The sequence below is a fragment of the Diospyros lotus genome, chromosome 15 (assembly GCF_014633365.1).
Source record: "Diospyros lotus cultivar Yz01 chromosome 15, ASM1463336v1, whole genome shotgun sequence".
Lineage (NCBI taxonomy): Eukaryota > Viridiplantae > Streptophyta > Magnoliopsida > Ericales > Ebenaceae > Diospyros > Diospyros lotus.
In genome coordinates, this window is record NC_068352.1 from 4,844,849 (window position 1) to 4,865,624 (window position 20,776).

The 20,776-nt window shown below is 30.2% G+C and overlaps 1 protein-coding gene across 1 annotated transcript in view; it reads right to left on the minus strand.

Annotated features, from left to right (window-relative positions):
• Positions 1–1,093: 1,093 nt before the first annotated feature.
• LOC127791528 (ABC transporter C family member 3) overlaps positions 1,094–20,776 on the minus strand; it is a 37,979-nt gene continuing 18,296 nt past the window's right edge. The window contains exons 2-11 of the mRNA XM_052321448.1: positions 4,973–6,750; positions 4,540–4,626; positions 3,805–4,455; positions 3,489–3,653; positions 2,839–3,133; positions 2,528–2,742; positions 2,102–2,407; positions 1,930–1,993; positions 1,598–1,837; positions 1,094–1,496 (exon numbers count right to left, since the gene is read on the minus strand). Of these exons, the coding sequence (XP_052177408.1) occupies positions 1,387–1,496; positions 1,598–1,837; positions 1,930–1,993; positions 2,102–2,407; positions 2,528–2,742; positions 2,839–3,133; positions 3,489–3,653; positions 3,805–4,455; positions 4,540–4,626; positions 4,973–6,750 (3,911 nt within the window). The 3' untranslated portion in view covers positions 1,094–1,386. The remainder of the gene's footprint in view (positions 1,497–1,597; positions 1,838–1,929; positions 1,994–2,101; positions 2,408–2,527; positions 2,743–2,838; positions 3,134–3,488; positions 3,654–3,804; positions 4,456–4,539; positions 4,627–4,972; positions 6,751–20,776) is intronic.

A 20,776-nucleotide genomic window follows, 5' to 3' on the forward strand; every position in this document is an offset into this window, starting at 1 on the left:
TGAACCACCTAATCTGATTAGAATTCTTTAATAAAATTAAGGAATAAAGTCGAAGGTGATATAAAATTACTTTTTACAATCCAATCATTAATGCTAATCTTAGTAAACCTAAGATAAACCCCTTCTTATAAATTATCAGAAAGTGATTTTAGAGGATGAAACTAATCTCCTAAAACTATCTAAAATAAATTATTCTTAGTCAATGATCAACAAGGAGACTTAATTCTAACCAATAGACTACATGTAAACTACTCCAGATAAAATAGATTTTCTCTTTTCGGATAAGCTTTCTCAATTATGATCTCAACCTCCCTTACTTCCTTACTATTGCTCCACGCCTAACTTAGCCATTGGAGTGTCTTTTTAAGCTAACCTTGAGGCAGCTTCACCACTCTTTTTTGTAGAGGATCGATTTAAGAATCCAAAGTTTATGACTTTTTTTGCTATCTAATACAATTTCTCAATAAATATATTGATGGTTAATTCTGCGCATCATCGATGATATATATATTTGTATATATATCTATTACAGTGAAGATCACCTTAATTTTCTATATATGCTTTTTCTTTTGCAGGAGACAAAATATAATACCCCCTCATGAGGAATGCTAAGAAGATGAAAGGAAATTAAAGGAGAAATACATATTTCCCACAAACCCATATTTTGTTGTTTTATGGTACATAATCTTATATTTTTAGAGTAAATCAAATAAAATCAATGCTTGAGCTTATAAGAGTTAAATTAATTATTATTTTTAGAAAATCATAAATGCTAGGTTTAGTATTAACTCGAATTCAAACTAGTTTTGATTGGATTTTTAAAATTAGACCCGAAACCAATTCGAATAGAAAGTTGAACCGAACCAACCCCAACCCAATAAAAGTTGGAATGATTCAGGTTAGGTGGTGACTCCAAAATATATACAAGATTTCAAGAGAAACAAGTAAAATCCTACAACACAAAATTCTACACAGCAGAGAAATGCTGCAGAATTCAAGTGTTCCAATAGCAACAGAAGTAGAGTAAATGGAGATGCATGGATCCATCAACAAGGCTGGACATTCTTGTTCTTCATCAGAAAGGTTAAGAGTCTTAGGAAAACCGAATAGATTTTATTCTAAACATATTATACAACATGAGTCAATCACCGGTAACAGAAGTGCCCAGCAATATTACAGTTGATCTCACTTGATCTTGCATGAAACTAAGACTGACTGATAACTTGGTGTTTTATAACCAGAATCACTGAAGCAGTACAACAAAACAAAATCAAAAAATGAATCTCAGATGCTAGTAACTGCCTGATTTTCTGGTTTCGTCATCAACCTTGAATGCTAGAGATTTGCAAGCTCTATCGCGATCCCATCCTTCAAACAGCTTGCCGCTTACTTGAAAGTAGAATTGGATCTTGAACTGTATTCTGCAACTAACCTTGAGAAGGAGGATGACTTGTTTTCGAGCAACTTTATTGGGGAATCATATTCCATTACAAGTCCTGTGGAAGAAAACAAAATTGCAAATAAGAAGGCAAATACTAAGAATATTTCCCACAGCTTCAAAGGTGTAGAGACAGAAGAATAAAGCTGCGATACTAACCATTATCTAACAGCAGAACCATGTCGCTATCGAGTACAGATGTTATCCTGTGTGCAATGGTTAAAACCGTACAGTCTGAGAAGTGTTGCTTGAGTGTTTGCTGAATAAGAGTGTCGGTTGCAGTGTCGACTGATGCTGTTGCTTCATCGAGCACCAAGACCTTGCTTTTCTTGAGTAGCACCCGGCCAAGGCAAACAAGTTGCCTCTGACCCATACTCCAATTCTCCCCATTCTCGGTAACTGCAAAAAACAGGATTCTAGAAGATAAGAACAATTGATCATACAATTTATCAAGTCCTTCTGGCCAAAAGTACTATAGTTGATGACAATACCTGATGAATCAAGCTTGCCTTCCTTCTTCTTGACTTCATCTACAAGCTGGCACTTGTCAAGAGCCTAAAGCAACAAGAGTATTTTCACAAACGCAGTCCAAAGAAGAATGCACTAGCTGTTGCTTTATATAAGTTCAATAAACCGCATAGACATCAAAGAATACAAACCCACCTCCCAAATCTGTTCATCAGTGTACTCTTCGAGGGGGTCCAAGTTGCTTCGCACAGTTCCTTCAAACATGGTTGGATCCTGCGGAATGATGCTTAACCTAGACCGTAAATCATGCAGTCCAATTGAGGAAATGTCTACACCATCTATCAGAATTTGACCAACAGTAGGATCAACAATGCGGAAGAGTGTCTGTATGAGCGTTGACTTGCCACTGCCCGTCCTCCCAACAATTCCAGTCTTCATTCCACCAGGGAAAGTGCATGTAAGGCCTCGTAAAACAAGTGGCAAGTGCGGGGCATATTGGACCTATATCCATGCTCAAGATATTGGGATCAAATAATTCCATACATGAATCTCATTTCTTATTAAGAAAGAGAATTTAGCCAAAAAAAAAAAAAAATGAAAGAGAATGGAAATTGGCTTTACCTGCAGATCTCTTATATTGACTTCTCCCTGTGAGGGCCACTGACTATTTGGTCTCTTTGCTTCAATCACTAGAGGAGGCTCACTCGGGATAGTAGTGTACTGAAGTATTCTTTCAACTGATATAATTTTATTCTCCATATTGCAAATATTCCATATAACCCATGCCTGTAACATGTTAAGATTAAGCCCATACGTCACTGCTAATCCTGCAATACCTGCAAATTAACAAAAGAAGATGAGTTCATAATCAAGTGTTGAACACCTGCAAAACAAGGAACACTGAATCAGAAAAAAAAAAAAAACTTAATTACTTGGATCAATTGCTCCTGTTGGTATAGAGATCAAGACAACCAGAGAAAAGGCAAATGTAATAGAGGACAACATATCCATGCGGAAGCATAGCCATTCCATTGCAGCAGCATTATAAAACTTTGGTCGAGAATATGCATCTGTCAGTTTCATATATAACTCCTTGAATCTTGATTCCTGATCAAAGCTCCTGATAGTAGTTGATCCTGAGATGGTTTCAGCAAAATGCTGTATAACTGGACCTTTGCATACTCCAACCAAGCGTGCAAGTTCTCGTGCTGAAGGTATGTAATATTGCTGTGATGATATGAAGAGGCAAGAACCTTCAGTAATCTTCTATGCATATACGTTTGTGTTTTCATTGCTTTACAATTAGAATGATCAAATTTTCAAGGAAGAGGTGGTCGAATAAAGTCATAAATCTATTGTCAGCCAGCAGGCCTCTTTGCATTAAATCCTTTTGTCAATAGAAAAGAGCATCAAAACTCAATTTAAAAAAAATGAAAAAAGATAAAAGAAAACATTTATTTCAAATAGTTAGGAGCAAAGATAGGCATAAATATAATTAAACTCAGAAGGTTTGTAATCCTAAAGGCAATTGAGATTGTAAAAGCTTAAGGTGCACAACTTGATTGACAATCAAACTAATTACCTGTAACCAAATGCAGGTTGCAATTACAGGAATGAATATAACAAAGACCTGCCATGCAACCTGTGACATTACTGCAATAATTCCCAGGAGCTGTATCGTTGAGAAAGCAACTGCCCCAACTCGAAAAGGAATATCCAAATCTATCGTACTTTGGTCTGTAGATGCCTGAAAGAGGAAAACATATTGATCAACTAAGGTTTTATATTTATGCAAGCATACAAAACCAACACATTCACCATCCACACCCTTGTTGGAACAAATTACAGAATAGGACAACAACAATGATAGCAAGGGTGAAGTTGATAGATATACTTACTCTATTTAAGATTCGTCCACTTGGGGTGGCATCAAAGAATGACATGGGAGCACGGAAGATGCAGTAATGCATTTTAGAGAAGAGTGCTGTGGCAGTTTTATACCCAGCTGTTATAAGAAGAAAGACTCTGGTGAAGACACAAAAAGCACTTCCAATTGCCAAAGCTACATAAACGCTCAGGAGAGTAACACCTCCAACTGGAGGTGCCATATCCTTTGACACAGGAGTTGCCCAAGCCATCCAATAGTTGCTTCCAATTTGAAGTCCCTGAAACAGAATCTGTGCCATCAATATGAGGGGCACAAGAGCTCCTCCATATGCTGTTGTTATATATTTCCAGTAGACTGGAAAACCAACTCTGCCTTTCTCTCTTTCTTCCTCTTGAGTGAGTTGTCCTTTTTGTCCCACCACATCATCAGCCTTACCATTTTGACTATCCCCAGCTTCCTCTTTCTTGACAGACTTGTTAACACTCCCAATACGATCATCCTCCTCATTGATATTTAAGTTTTTTGAGGCTGAACCAGCCACTCTGGAATCCAAGACTGATAAAGCTTCCCTGTGTGCTCCCACAAGTTCCATAAAGTCAGTACCTGAACTGAGTATGTCGTTGTACTTCCCAGCTTGAGTAATCATTCCATCTTTCATGACCTAATGAGAAGGAATTATATTGCGTCATGCATTGTATTCATCAAGTATAAAAGACATGGAAGAGACAATACAACAATAGCTCACCAGGATGAGATCTGCAGCAGGTAAGAACTCTACTTGATGAGTAACATACACCACTGTTTTTGAACCCAATTGTCCCAGTAGACATTCCTGTGAATCAATGATTAACAAAGTGATTCAATGCAAATGCAGCTGCCTATCCAAATCTCAGAGGAGAGAAGAAGATACAGAAGAAGAAAAGAAGCAAATGCCAATCAAACACAGCAGGAGAATTAAATCGCAAAGAAATACAAAAGTCTAAGAAGATTTTTGTTCCTTTTAAAAAAAATACGAAGCCAGTAGACATATTGCAATAGTTGTTTATCATCAATTTAGTACTTTCCTGATTTACTAACCAAAAAAAAAAAGAAGGGAAAAAACAAACAAAAAACAGAAAGTTATCCCTATTTTTGTTCAAAAAACCAAATAATGAGTAGAAAAGGAAGAACATAATCACCTTAAAGAGATGGCTTCCTGTATGAGCATCTACAGCACTAAATGGATCATCGAACAGATAAATATCTGCATCTTGGTATAGAGCACGTGCAATCTGTATCCTCTGCTTCTGGCCTCCACTCAAGTTGATTCCCCTCTCACCTATCTCTGTCTGATCACCAAATGATAGAATTTCCAGGTCTTTCTTCAGAGAACAGGCTTCAAGTACCTTCTCATACTTGTCTCGGTCCATCTCCCTGCCAAACAGTATATTCTCTTCTATCTTCCCACTCTGTATCCATGGTGACTGGGCAACGTAGGCCTTTGTTCCGAAGAGCTTAATGGTCCCTGATACTTTGGGAATTTCCCCCAAAATACATGAGAGCAAACTTGATTTGCCTGAGCCAACAGTACCACAAACAGCAACCCTCATGCCACGGGACACACTGATATTTATATCTTTAAGCGTTGGACTGTGGGAAGATACATCCCAAGAGAAATTCCCATCAACAATCTCAATTGCAGTTTGTGAACTGTCTCTAGGAAGCTTCTCTATGACATCAGGCTGCAAGTCATCGAGACTAAGGAATGCTGCTATGCGGTCAAGGGACACTTTAGTCTGGACAATCATTGAGATTGTGTCGGGAAGGTTATAAATAGGCTCTTGAAGTATCCTAAATGTTGCGAGTGCTGATAAGATCTTCCCTGATTCAAGTGGGATACCCATAAGAATACAAGCACCAAAAGTGGCTACGGACACAAATACAGGGGCAACCCAAAAGACAAAAGATGTCATAGCTGACGTATATAAAAATTTTCTCAACCATCCTGCTTCAGTTTGCCTGAGATCAACCACTCTTGACAAAAACTTCATCTCCCAGGCCTGAAGCTTGAGAATCCTCATGTTCCTCAAGATTTCAGATTCTGCTTTCATCCTCCTATCTTTGGATTTCATTAAATTATCCTGAAACTTCTCCTGGAACTTCCCAAGTGGAACATTTGCCAACATCACAATTATGGTAGCAACTAAAGTCGCAATGCAAGCAAGCCCAAGATTTCTGTACAATATCACCAAGGCCAAACCAATTTGCAGGAGCACCATCCATGGATCATGTATATACCAACCAAAGTCCCCAATCCTCTCCGCATCAATAGTCATGAAATTAATGATCTCCCCACTCGTGTGCCCTTGTTTCGAATGGCATGATATGGTCAAACCTTTATTGTAGATCATGGTAACAAGAACTGCCCTGGCCCTAATTCCAGCCTGCTGCAACTTGAAGAACCAGCGCCTCTGCGCCAAGCACTCGATGAGCTTTGCTATGAAGAATGCAGAGACCAAAACATAGCCTTCATTATTGAACTCCCGACGTCCGTTAAGGTACTGAACAAAGGTGTCTATGAGGTAAGGACCAACATAAGACGCCAGCGTATATACGAGTACAAGAAGAGCCGTCAACAGAATCTCTCTGGACGTAACGGAGATCAGGGCCTTCACCAGCTTCATTGTCGTTATTCTATTTCCACTTCCACCATCCGACTCTATCTTACTACTAAAAATTGAAAAGGCCCCTTTCACCCTGTCAACATTGGCAAGTTGAGGAACATCCTCAAGGTTTAAAGTTTTCTTATAACCCACTCTAATCAAATTACCCATCCAAGAGAAAGTCAGGATGCTAAATAAACTAACATTTTCACAAGGGGCATCGATTTCACCTTCACTAGACTTGTTCAAATCTGTACCATTACTCAGACTAGTAGTACCATTCAAAAGGGGTTCTTGAAGAATACCATCTTCACCTTCACCTTCACCTACCCTCCTTCCCAAAAACCCCAAATAACACAAGAACAAACCCGTAATCGCCGAAATAGCATCCGGTGCCAACAATTGAATTGGTAAGGACCGGCCCTTCTGATTAAGGAGGAAATCAACAAGAAGGAAATAACATGACAGTGAGAAGTAAAACCCCCACCAGGCTCTTAACAAAACTGGGAACTTCATTTGCCCCGAATCAGATAAATGGGTGTGCAAATAAACAGAGACGGCTAACCAAGCCAGCGCTCTGAGTCCAAAATCCGAGATAAGTACAATCTTCTCCTCAGACCAACCATTTCGATACCAATAAAAGTAGCTCAACGAACAAAGAACGAGATTAAAGAGTGAGAGAGCCAGAGAGCAAAACAGAGCTTGCTTAAAGCAGGAGATTCTAGCTCTCATGGCGCTCTGTTTCGGGCCTCCATGGCGGCCAATCCTGACCCTCCTCCAGACCCAGAAGACAAAGAGAGAAAGCAGCAAAAGCAGGTGGAGTGAACCGGAAACCCCATGAAGGAAGATGGGTCTGAGGAGGAAATCACTGGGCATGGAGGCGGAGTACAAGCGGGTGAGGAAATTGGACAAACCGGTCTTCGGCGCTTGAAGAAGTTCCATTTTTGTGGAGAGTTTCAGGGTCTGTAGAAGTAAGGATACGCCGGATTTTTCAATGGGGTTTCGGCTATAGGACAGTGTCTGATATATATATATATATATATATATGGGGAGAGAGAGAGAGAGAGAGAGAGAGAGAGATTCTAGGTTCTCTCCGTCAGCCGAGTCTTGCGCGCCACGTTATCCTACTACAGTCACGGAGTGCCAATTTTGACTCTTGCTCCTCCCCTCCCTTTCAAGGAAGTCTCCCTCACCCCCCCCCCCCCCCCCCCCCCCCCACCCTTCTCTCTCTCTCTCTCTCTCTCTCTATATATATATATATATACATATATATAATTATTGATGTATGATATATTTGTATTGATATAGTAAATAATATAATATCTTAATATATAAACATTTCTCTAAATACTAAAATTAAGTGTTTAAATAACATTTCTAATATATATGTTTGGCTTATCATTCAAAGGTTCAATGTGTTTGTTGTTTATGATACTCAAAAGTTACTAAAAATCATATGTTTTACTTGAAATGATACATTTCTCGTAAATAATTGATATTATTAGTTTTATGGTATTGTTTTAACGTTTATTCGGCATAGATAAATTGAGAGAAGGGGTGAAACCCACACACTCACTCTCTACAAAATTGTAAACCTGCGTCAAGCAACATAACAATGCTCATTAATGTTATACTTTTAAATTTAGTGTCATTAACTATTATAATAGATATTTTCTTAATATCATCCACGGATATTTTAACGGGGCATTTGTTAATTAAGATATGGATTGAAAAAATCAAGATATGGGATCCATGCTGGACTTTTATCTTTTTCAACATATTTATTAAGCTTATCTGACCATTTTTAGAAAAATTATTAATGACTTTTTATCTTAATTTTTCAATATATGCATTTATCTCTTCTCTCTTAAAATAAACATATCTTAATCTCTACATATAAGAAAAAAATGACGCCTGTGTCCTCTAATGCATTTCAAAGAATTTAACAAATAATTTAATAAAAATTTTGAAATGCTTCTCAACTTTATCTTGACCATTCCATATTTTGGTCCAAAAACCATTCCAGACTTATCTTGATACTCTCTTATCTTGCTCATTTTAACAAACGCTATCTAACTCTATTAATAATAGCAACTTTACCCCGCACTTGTAATTTGTTATATTTTAAGTTAATATTTGTTATATATAAGCTAGAAAATATAAGATATATAAAGTATTTCAAACTTTTGTTATTTTTAATGTGTTTGTTAAATTTATCTGATGATCATTAAAAAAAAGTTACATGACTTGTTATCTAGTATTTTTCAGATATGTTTATCACTTTCCTTCAAGATAAACATATCTTGAATCTTACAAATAAGAAAAAATAATACATATATCTTCCAGTATATTCTAAAAAATTTAATAAATAGTTTGATAAAAATTTTGAAATTCTTTTCAATTTTATCTTGATTATTTTTTATTTTGGTGCAAAAAATATTTTTATCTTATTTTGATACAATCTTATCTTACTAAATTTAACAAACGTTGCTTAAAGTACACTAATTTATCTTATTTTATTGGTAACTTTACCCTAAAATAATTACAATGAATGAAAGATGTTTAAATTACAAGATAACAAAATAAATTGAAAAATTAATAATATATTCTGTCACTATTATTGAAAAATTGATAATAAATTGAAAAAAATTGATATCTTATGACACTCAAGGTTAATGGTCAATTACTCGCCAATGATTCTTCAGTATGAAAAATCACCAATGAAGCAAATCTTTACAGATCAGTAATTAACTATTAATTTTGAGTGTTCAAATAATACTTGTGTTTGTGTCACAAATGTCATTAGTTTTATAATTATAAATTATTAATTATTTTTCTTTCAATATATAATTTTTAATAAACTGAATAAACTGCTTTCTAACTGATGAGCAAATGCAAAAATCTTAAAACAAAAAAAAATAATATAAAAAAGAAAAGCATTAAATATATGATTCATTGTTGAAATTAAATATCAAACAAAAAATAATAATTGATATTCACTCTCATTTTTAATAATTTTTAGTTTAAATACTAAAATGTAATTAATTTTCTTCACATACTTCATAAATCGGATTAGATGGACTTCAATATGGAAGTTGGATTAAAATAAAAATTACATATAATTTATTTAAAAGTCACCTTAAAAATTAAAAAAAAAAATTAGACGGTCCATTTAATAGTTTTACTTTTCTGGATTAAGGGATCGAATCTTAAATATAAAATCCATTTGTGAAAAGTAAATTTTAGAAACGATGTTAAATTTGGGATCTATGCAAAGTAACGAGTTGGTCATTTTAACAATAACTATGACTCAAATTTAATATTTCTTAACCACAAAAAAAAAAAATATGATCATATTTAAAAAAAATTACTATATGGATCCCATCGCATCCACCTTCTGCCTAACAAAAACAAGTTAGGAGTCAATAAAGTAAAAATGACAAATACTAATACATATATATACATATGTTTTAAATTTGTATTTTGGGGAAAAATTAGGGTGGGGACCCTACAAGCACTTGGAGATGGTGTGGTGAGCAAGGAAAATTTTTAAATTTAGGGCAATGTCAAGGGGACTAAGGGAAGTGGGACATTTGGTGGGTGTAGACAGCGCATTGTTAATGGAAAGTTTTTTTTTCCCCTTATTTTTTATAATAATTGGTAGGTATTTTTTTTTTCTTCTTTTTTTATTTTTTTATTAATATGTATCTTTTTATTTTCATGACAACCAATATTGATGCTTTTGATTATTGTAACAATCCCACTCTAAGGTAGTATTTGTTAAAATAAATAATATAAAATTATATTAAGATAAGATTATAATATTTTTCGAACCAAAATATAGAATAATCAAAATAAGATTAGAAAGTATTTTAAATTTTTTATCAAATTATTTTTTAATTTTTTTAGAATATATTAAAATATATGAATCAGATTCAAAATAAATTTATCTAAATAATCTCACATAAAGAGTTACATGATTTATTTTCATTGAGTTGATAAATAAATTTAATAAATATAATAAAAAATAATTTTTATAAATGTAATTTAGATTATTGAACTCTATTTAATATTTCAATAAATTAATAATCTTAACTTGGCATTTACAATTTGTTGTGACCACGTGAAGGATGGCATCATCTTTGGGAGTCATCATTTTCGCGCGAAACAAGGAGACAGCTTCATGGAAGTTACAATCTTCTACGCTCGTGCTTTGACCCCAAAATTTACCCTTTTTTTAATTGGGGGCCCAAGGAATTGGATTCTACGCACCTGAAGAGTTTAAAATTTAAAATTTATATTATTGTCGTTTAAGTAAGATAATAAATTTATTAATTAAAAATATCATCATTGATTTATTTAAATTTTATTTAAAAATACAAATAAATCATTACATAAATATTTCGATATTTAAATCAGATATTGAAAATTTTAAAAATATATTAAAATTAATATTAAATATGTATTTTTTTAAAAATAAGAACTTATCTATTTATAGAATAATATAAGATTTTTTGAGATTTATTAGAATTAAATTTTTTTTAAATAATATGTATCTCAAGGTCCACTAAAATTAATTTTTTATGAATAATATTTATTCTTTTTACAAAATTTCTAGAAGGATCTAAGGTCAATTTAAAATTTTTTATAAATAATTTGTTCCACATCTACCCTTATTTTATTAAAATATAAAATAAAATATTAGAATTTAAGATCGGAAATAGATGAACCCATCCCTGGCATGACTAATGGGTTGGTCAAATTTTTAATTTTTTTTAAAAAGTCTTTTAATATATAATTTGACTCATCTCATATTATTTATATAAAATATAAAGACTTTAAATCGCTTGTCAATTCTGAGATCCGTGTCTTAAAGGACTTAGATCTGCTGTCCCCAAAATAGTATTCCTTTGGATGTAACAGCTTCTAATAAATTTGTTTAGATGAAGAGATAATTTCTTTTAATAAATTTTGAAAAAATATTAAATTTTTTATCATAATTTTAGATAATTACTATTTAATAATATATATTATTTTGATAATATAACAATTTTTTTTATTAATGTACTATCACGAGCGTCTCTTCTGTTTCGCCCCATGATTTTATAAGAGAAGTAAATTAGGGAATCTAGCAAGCAGATTTTAACCCTTAACACAACTATAAATGTGAGGGTGACAAATATTTTTTATTTTTCAAAATTATTTTTTATCCATTGAACTATTTTTAGTCAGAGTCAAACACAAAATTTGAGAATTTAAAAAATAACACGCCAATAATATAACAACTTTTGATGATGGACGACAAGGAGACACCATTTGAGAATGAAAAATGCTAGAAAGCTCGATGGGATTATCGAAAGAAGTCAAAAAGACCTAAATGCCCTCGTCCACCTTCACCTCTCTCCTCTCTTCTCTCCTCTCTTCTTTCTTCCACGGTTGTTTTGCAGAGCCCTCGCCTCTCTGGCCAAAGCACTACGTAATCGAACCCACCAGTGACGTATGGCTGCTCGTCTGGGGTTTATGATACCAAAATGATATTACACATTTATTAGTAACTATTTATTATATTATATTGTCAATGATCATTGATCTGATCAGAGACTGATATGTCAACCCCCAAACCCCCTCACAAATTTCACCCACTCCCCCCTCCTCCATAACAGGCCACGCGTCCCCATCCCCAATTATTCCCACATATATACATATATAAAAATAATTTTATATTTTTTAAATATTACTATAAATTATTATTTAAATAGTTCTGATCTATTCAGTTAAAATTACACTTATAAATATAATTTTTTTAATAATTAAATTATAATCATAATTAATAATTTTTTTAATCATAATAAAATTTATATTTATTTTATATTTTTTAATCATATTTATGAAATAAAAATGTAACTGAATCGATCAAATTACTTAAAAGAGTCTATCGTGATTTAATTGGGAGGAGAGAGGGTGAAATTAAGGGTTTTAAATATATTATTGTATAGATTATGTTAGTGTTCAATAACATAAACGATTGGATGTAACTAAATTATTTAAATTAAATAGATTATTTTTAAAAAAAAATCGAACCAACTCAATCGAATAGATACTCAAATTGAATAAATTAAAAAATAAAAAATAAAATATTAAACTATTTATATTGTCCAACACTGATGTAGCCTAGACAATAACAAACTTAAAACTCTCTATTTCACCTGGCAATTAAATCATGTAAAGCCCCTCTGAATAATTTGATCGATTTAGTTACACCACTGTCTGATAAACACGATTAAAAAAATATAAAATAAGTATAAATTATATTATGATTAAAAAAATAAATAAATTATTAATTATGGTTATAATTATAATTATTAAAATAATTATAATTGTAATTCTAATTCTAATTGAACATAGAAGAACTAATAATGTTTTTAAATAATAATTTATAATAATATTTAAAAAATATATAATTATTTTCATATATATATATATATATATCGGGGGGATAATTTTTATTTTTTTTTGGGCGACTGGCCTGTACTCGAGGAAAGAGGTGAATTTTTTTATTTGGGAGGAGGGGATTGGGTGGTGGGGCTCCATCATTAGGCAATATAAGGTTGCTTGATGTGGGCAATATATCAGTTCTCTTATTGATTAATAAATAATTATCATTAATGTTGAGTGTCATAAAAGAAATTATCAAAATTTAATGTCCATATAACATTTTTATTTAGGATGAATATATAAATACATTATTATTATTTTTTTTTATGACTCAAGTGACCAGGTCTAACCCGTCTAGTCCCAGAGGAGACTAGCCTTCTCCCTTGGTTAGACCTTCAAGTAAATCGAATGCAATTGCAAGCTTATATACTCTCAAGCGGACACGCAGTCAGTCCTCATCAAATGGGGCATTTCTATCTCCACCAAGAGTTGATTCTCTGTCATTCTCAAGAAAATTTGAGAGTTTTAACACTTGCGTCATGCCCTAAGGGCATATAAATGTACTCTTGGGATTATTGTCTTTGCATGACCCTTGGTATTCGTGCCGTTGATTACGTCATGAGAGATAAATTGTAAGTTAGGCATTTGGCTCTTGCATAAGGCAATGATCAAACTAGTAACCCACCGGATTGACACCCCTATATTGTTTATCCAACCATTAAATCTATGCCCTAAGTGCTATATAAATGTACTCTTGTACTTTATCAAAAAAGGTATTATGACAATATTTTAAATTTTCAAAAAAAAAGTCATATTAGAGACACGTACTTTAAAAAAGTAAAACTATTAAATAATTTAGCAAAATTAGCGAGAACACATTAGTGAATGCGTGAAGTATGGTCATTGTTATGGTGGGTTTATATATGTGTGCATATATACATAATTAATCAATTAGAACAACAATGGGTTTTATCGATCAGAGCAATAGTAAATTTATAGGAGCAACAACGAATTTATATGCATACTTATATATACACACACCTATAATTGACCCACTATAATAAAGAATGGTTGTTAGGAACAACATCGAGAACTGAACGATGATGGTCTCAAAGATGGGCTCGACCAATTTGACGACAGACACAACAAATTTTGACATTCTGGTATAGGAACTATGATAGGCTCGATGAAGACGAGAATGATGACAGGGATGACGGAAGGAACGACGAGCGGGAATGGTTGGTCGGACGATCTGCAAAGTACAAGAAAATAATAGAAAAATGGGTGAAAAAAAGAATAAACCTAAAACCCTTATGAGTGCATTTCACTTCCACCGTTCTCCCTAATTATTATTTGTTGAAATATAATTTCATTGTTTTGAATTACATGTATTTAACTAGACATCTTAAAAGTTTGGAGTGACACAATACTTTTTTAATAAAGTATAAGAGTGTATTTATGCTTTCACCTTTTTATTTACAATAACTATTCAAAAAAATTTATGGTACCAAACGACATGGAAGGTATTTTATATAATATACAAAGTGTATTACATAATATAAATATAAAAAAGATTTGATGTACAATAGGATGTATTCTTTTATTATGTGACACTCTTTACGTTGTATAAAACGCTATTAGGCATTGATATCCTTGACACCATAGGGGTTCCCATTTTATTTCTCGTGTTTGTATTTATTTATTTTTTAAAAAATTAAATATAATTTGCATAATGTTGTTTTCTAAAATTTTAAATAAAGATAAAGTGATAAAAACTGTATATTCTATTAGATAATTATGTAGCTATATGGTAAAATCAAAAAAATTGAAAATGATATAGTAAAATCAAATGACCCATATGATATATAGTTATATAAAATTATTTTTTTATTTAGATCACTTGGCAAGTTAATGGAGCTCACAATTTTAGTCAAACTCAGTTAGCGATTTATGTAGAGATACAGTCGATATTAGTGGACAATTATGCCACGAGATATTTTCTAACATATTTTATTTCTAAATAAAGTTGACTTTTGATGAGAGTATGATTATTTATATTATTATTCAATAAATACAAGTCCTATGTATCAAGTCGGTCTATAAAAGAAGGCCCACGGTGGCCTACAGAGACGCTTTAATTCAGACACATTTGTTTTCAAACAATTTATTTCAAATACTTAATTTTACATAATTTTGATTTGTAGTCTCATAATTTATATATAATATTTATCTCTCTGCCTTATATCTCAACAGTCAGTATCTCTTGACATCAAAGAGTGAATCGGCCTATTAATTGGGTCACATGCCAGTTGGTCCGACCGATTAGACTGGAGTAGTCCGACCGAACGATGTCATATATATTTTATAATTAAATAATATATATATTAAATATATATTTAATATATATTTAAAATACTAATATTTTATATATTATTATGAGAAATATTATTATTAACTAATATACAACTAATATTTTATATATAATTGTTATATATGTTGTTAAAGAATTAATTAAGAATTAAAATTTTAAAAATAAGTGAGAGAGTGAAAAAATCAGGGTCAATCCAATTCCCGGTTCACCGATCCAATCGAATTTTGACCGGATTGAAGGAAATTTGATTTTTTAACTCAAATCAGACCGAATAGACCATTGATTCCAAGTTAAACCAGTTTAATTGATTGATTTGATTTGATTTTTAAAACAATATTTTCATCAATTATATTACTGACTTGAATATGAAGAAGCGATTCCAAGAGTGTTTCGTGAAGTCGCAACCCTTATCTTGCAAGTGGCTACCCAAGATATTGTGTCATAATCTATAAATAATTTGGTGGCCGATTTTCGTATTATCACTACATTTAAAAAATAAATTGAATAAACTGCTTTCTAATTGAGCAAATGCTAAAATCTTAAAACAAAAAAAAATATAAAAAAGAAAATCATTAAATATATGATTCATTGTTCAAATTAAATATCAACCAAAAAATAATAAAAGTTAAATCCACTCTCATTTTTAATAATTTTTAGTATAAATACTAAAATGTAATTAATTTTCTTCACATTCTTAATAAATTGGATTAGATGGACTTCAATATGGAAGTTGGATTAAAGTAAAAATTACAAATAACTAATTTAAATGTCACATTGAAAATTACAAGAAAATTAGAACATTCATTTAATATTTGTAGCAACGTCACTCTAAGGAAACATTTATTAAAATGAGTAAGATAAAATTATATTAAAATAAGATTATAATATTTTTTAAACTAAAATATAAAATGATCAAGATAAAAATAAAAAAATATTTTCAAATTTTTATTTGCTAATTTTTTTAGAATGTATTAGGGGTATATGAGTTTTTTTTTATCTTTAATATTTATAAATTTAATAAATATAATATAAAATATTTTTTATATCTTATATTTTTTAAATTTATATCAATGAATGCAATTTAGATTATTAAACTCTATTTAATATTTCAATAAATTAATAGTCTTAAACGATGGCATTTTCAATTTGGTGTCACCACAAGAAGGATGGCATCTTTTGGGAGTCGTCATTTTCGCGCGAAACAAGGAGACAGCTTTTTTGAAGCTGCAATCTTCAACGCTCGTGCTTTGACCCCCTGACTTCCTGTCTTTTCAACTTGGGGCGCAAGGAATTGGATTCTATTCATCTTGAGAGTTTAAAATTTAAAATTTATATTGTTGTCGCTCAAATAGATATAATTTATTAATTAAAAATATTATTATCAATTTATTTAATTTTTATAAAAAAAAGGTCAAATAACATAGAAAAGTCATTGTGTAAAATACTCTAATACTTTTTAAAAATTAATATTAGATACATATTTTTTTAAAATGAAAACTTATCTATTTATAGAGAAATATAAGATTTTTTGAAATTTACTTAAATTATGATATTTTTAGATAATATTTATCTTAATATTCTAAGATTTTTAATATTAAAATTTTTATAAATAATATTTATTCTAACATTCTAAGATTCACTATAATCAAAATTTTTATAAATAATATTTATTCTTTTTTCAAAATTTTTTAATATATTTTTGAATGTCAGATTTATTTTGTTTGCTCTTTATTCAAGACTTCTCAATTAAGGAAAAAAATTATATTTTTAGTAATTTAGGCTTTTGGAACTTTTTTTTTATCTTTTAATGAGTTTTTATCTATGACACATCATATATAAAATAAATTATTATAATTTTTATAATATAAAAATTTGTATATAATATATTTTTTTATTACATACTAAAATTTTATATTATTATATAAAATATCTTTTATTTATATAACGTCGCATTCTACTCTCATTTAAATGTCCATCCGCTTTGAAGCTGACTTCTCAGTCCAACCGGACAGTACTAAAATAAATAAATAAAATCCCACCACCAACACGTAACATCCACATCCGTTTTAGTCAAAAGCAAACCATACCGCAACCACAAAATATAAGTAATTTTCGTGCACATTACATTTATTGTGATCGGTTTTAATATTATAAATTTTTATAATTTATTTTTTTAAATAACAATTCTTGTTTAAGGTACATTTGACAGAAATACATTATATATTATTCAGAACTGAGTAGTGTTGGCAAAATATTTCGAACTTGCTAGGACTCGTTCTTAGTGATGTGTTTTAATATTAAATTTGGATGACGTTTGACATATGTTATTAATACGTGTGATGTATTTTTGTATTTATAATTAATAACAAACAAGTTTATTTTTATTTATAAATTTTTTAGTTTGCTATATGAATCAGTTTATAAATCTCTTGTTTGATAATCTTATTCTTAAGGTGTTAAGAATGTGCGACAAATTTTTTTGATAATATGACTTCTTAACTTATTCTTGATTCTTAGATTAATTGGATGGGACTCTGATTAGTCAAATATGAACTGACACAATATTTACTACCTTGATTAGTATGAATTATTAATGGTTAAGGGTTAGTGAGTCACATATCATATGATATGAGGATGTTTTTAGTAAATTTGTGAGAGGTTGTTGGAGAACAACGCATTGAATGCGACATTGATTGTTGAGCCAACTTGCTCTATTTAAGCTCTAATTTAAGTTTTGATGATTATCAAAAAGAATATTTTTTAATAATATACAAATTGTAAATCTTAATTATTTTTGATTAATTTATAAAATATTTTTTTATAGTATATACATAATCAAAATTTTTATTTTCTATTAAAACCATTTCTAAAGTAAATATAAAATTCATAAAATTATTTTTCCAAAATTTGGATTAAGAAGTCGACTTCTGATTTGCCAAAAATAGACTTTTGTATAACTTTAGTCGACCCGTTCGAGAGAAATTTATGTAGAGTCGATTTATCCAAGAGCTATCTTTTGAAAAGTCAACTTTTGCTTGGCACAAAATTGGAAAGGTGGTGGGGTGGCTTCTAAAAGAAATTGAACAAGAGAAAAAAGAGAGAAATAACAAAGAGTTTTATCTGGCTTATTCTCTGTTGTTTTTCCTTTACTTCTGTTTAATATTACAAGTATGCAATTGTTAGGTGCGAAAAAATTTGAAGATTCCGATGAGACACACAAATGCAGGTGAATCATCGTCCTCAGGCTAGTATAGAACGAGGGTCATATATATATATATATATATATTCTATTATACATCTTTGATGCGTAAATTTTTTTAAATTTATTTACACAATCATATATGTATTCCAACACTGTTTCACCCTACCCTAGTTGGGATAGTGTCAAAGTCGATTGGGTTTGATTCAAGAAATTCTTGGTTATGTTTCAATTGAGGCCAGGGTGAGGATGGCATTTAGCATCCATGCCCTCTCTTTCTCTTTCTCTTTCTCTTTCTTTTTCTTTATGTATTATTATTTATATAATAAATATATATTTTATTTTATTAATTATATAAAAATAATCTATTCTATATATTTCTATATATATATATACTACATCAATATATATATGAAAATATTAAGATTACGTTCTCTTTGCTGTTTTTAAGTCATTTTTAATTTTTAATTTTCTAAAATAATGAAAGCGCGTTCTCTTTACTGTTTTTAAACTCAAAACATATTTATTTATTTATTTATTCATATTTTATTATTATAATGAGAAAAAATATTATAAAATTCATTAATTTAAAAATATATATATATTTTTAATAATACATTAATATTAAATATTTTTAATTTATCAAATAATCAAATTTATTGAATAAAATATCATTAAAAATTAATTTTCAAATTTCAAAGAGAACGCGTTTTCTAATTTTTTGTTTTGAGAAATAATTTTTCAAAATGATAAAGAGAATACATTTTTAATTTTTTAAAAATAGATTATTAAAATAGAAAATTGAAAATAAATTTAAAATTAAAAATTAAAAATTGAAAAGTACTAAAACTTTAAATCAATTGTTAAGTCTGACATCCGTGTCTTGGAGTCAGTGTGATGGGCAGTGGACCTTCCGGCCGAAGGAATACGTAATCGAACCCACCAATGACGTATGCCTGCTCGTCTGGGTTTATGATACCAAAATGATATTATATTGTGAATGATTATTGATATTGGTATATTCTTCACGTCGGCAACATACTCTCATATTATTTAAATACATTATTAATTATAGTCTATTCAATTAAAATTATAATTTTCTTAATAATTAAACTATAATCATAATTAACAATTTATTTCTTTTAATCATAATAAAATTTATATTTATTTTATATATATTTTAATCGTGTTTGTGAGATAAGAATATAACTAAATTTATCAAATTACTCAGAAGAATTTAACGTGATTTGATTGGGGGAGAGGGTCAAATGAGAGATTTAATTAGAGATAAGTTTTAAATATATGTTACTGTTTGAGCTACGTCATTGTTTAAAAATATAAATAATTAGATGTAACTGAATTAATCGAATTATTCAAATTAAATAGATTATTTTTTTTTAAATCAAACCAACTTGATCGAATAGATACTTAAATTAAATAGATTAAAAAATAAAAATAAATTAAAAATATTGAACTATTTATGTTGTCGTTGTCCGATACTGATATAGCCCAGACAATAACAAATTTAAAATTCTTTTTTAATTAAACTCTCTATTTTGCCCCTCAATTAAATCACTCATGTCTTTATGAGTAATTTGATCGATTCAATTATATCCCTATCTCACAAATATAATTAAAAAATGTATAAAATAAATATAAATTTTATTATGATTAAAAAAATAAATTATTAATTATGATTATCGTTTAATTATTAAAATACTTATAATTGTAACTGTAATTTTAATTGAATAGACGAGAACTAATAATGTATTTAAATAATAATTTATAGTAATATTTAAAAAATATAAAATTATTTTCATATATGCATGCATGTGGGGATAATATTGGGGAAGGGGGAGGGGGCTGGCCGGCCTGTAATGGGCGGTGGGTGAAATTTGGAGGGGAAGGGGTGTGCGGCGGGGAATTGGGTGGTGGGGGTCCATGTTAGGCAATATAAGATTATTTGATGTGGGTAATATATTTGTTTTTTTATTAATCAATAAATAATTATCATTAATGTTGAGTGTCATAAAATAAAATCTCAAAATTTAATGTCCGTGTAACATTTTTATTTAGGATGAATATATAAATGTAATCTATCAAAAAGGTATTATGGCATTTTAAAATGTCATATTAGACATATATATTTTAAAAAGGTAGAATTTTTAAATACTTTAACAATTTAAAGTAGAATTATTAAATACTTTAACAAAATTAGTAAGAACACGAACTAGTGAACGTGTGAGGTATGGCCATTGTTGTGGTGGGTTTATATATATAGGTGCATATATATATATAATTAATTAATTAGAGCAACAATAAGTTTAATCTATCA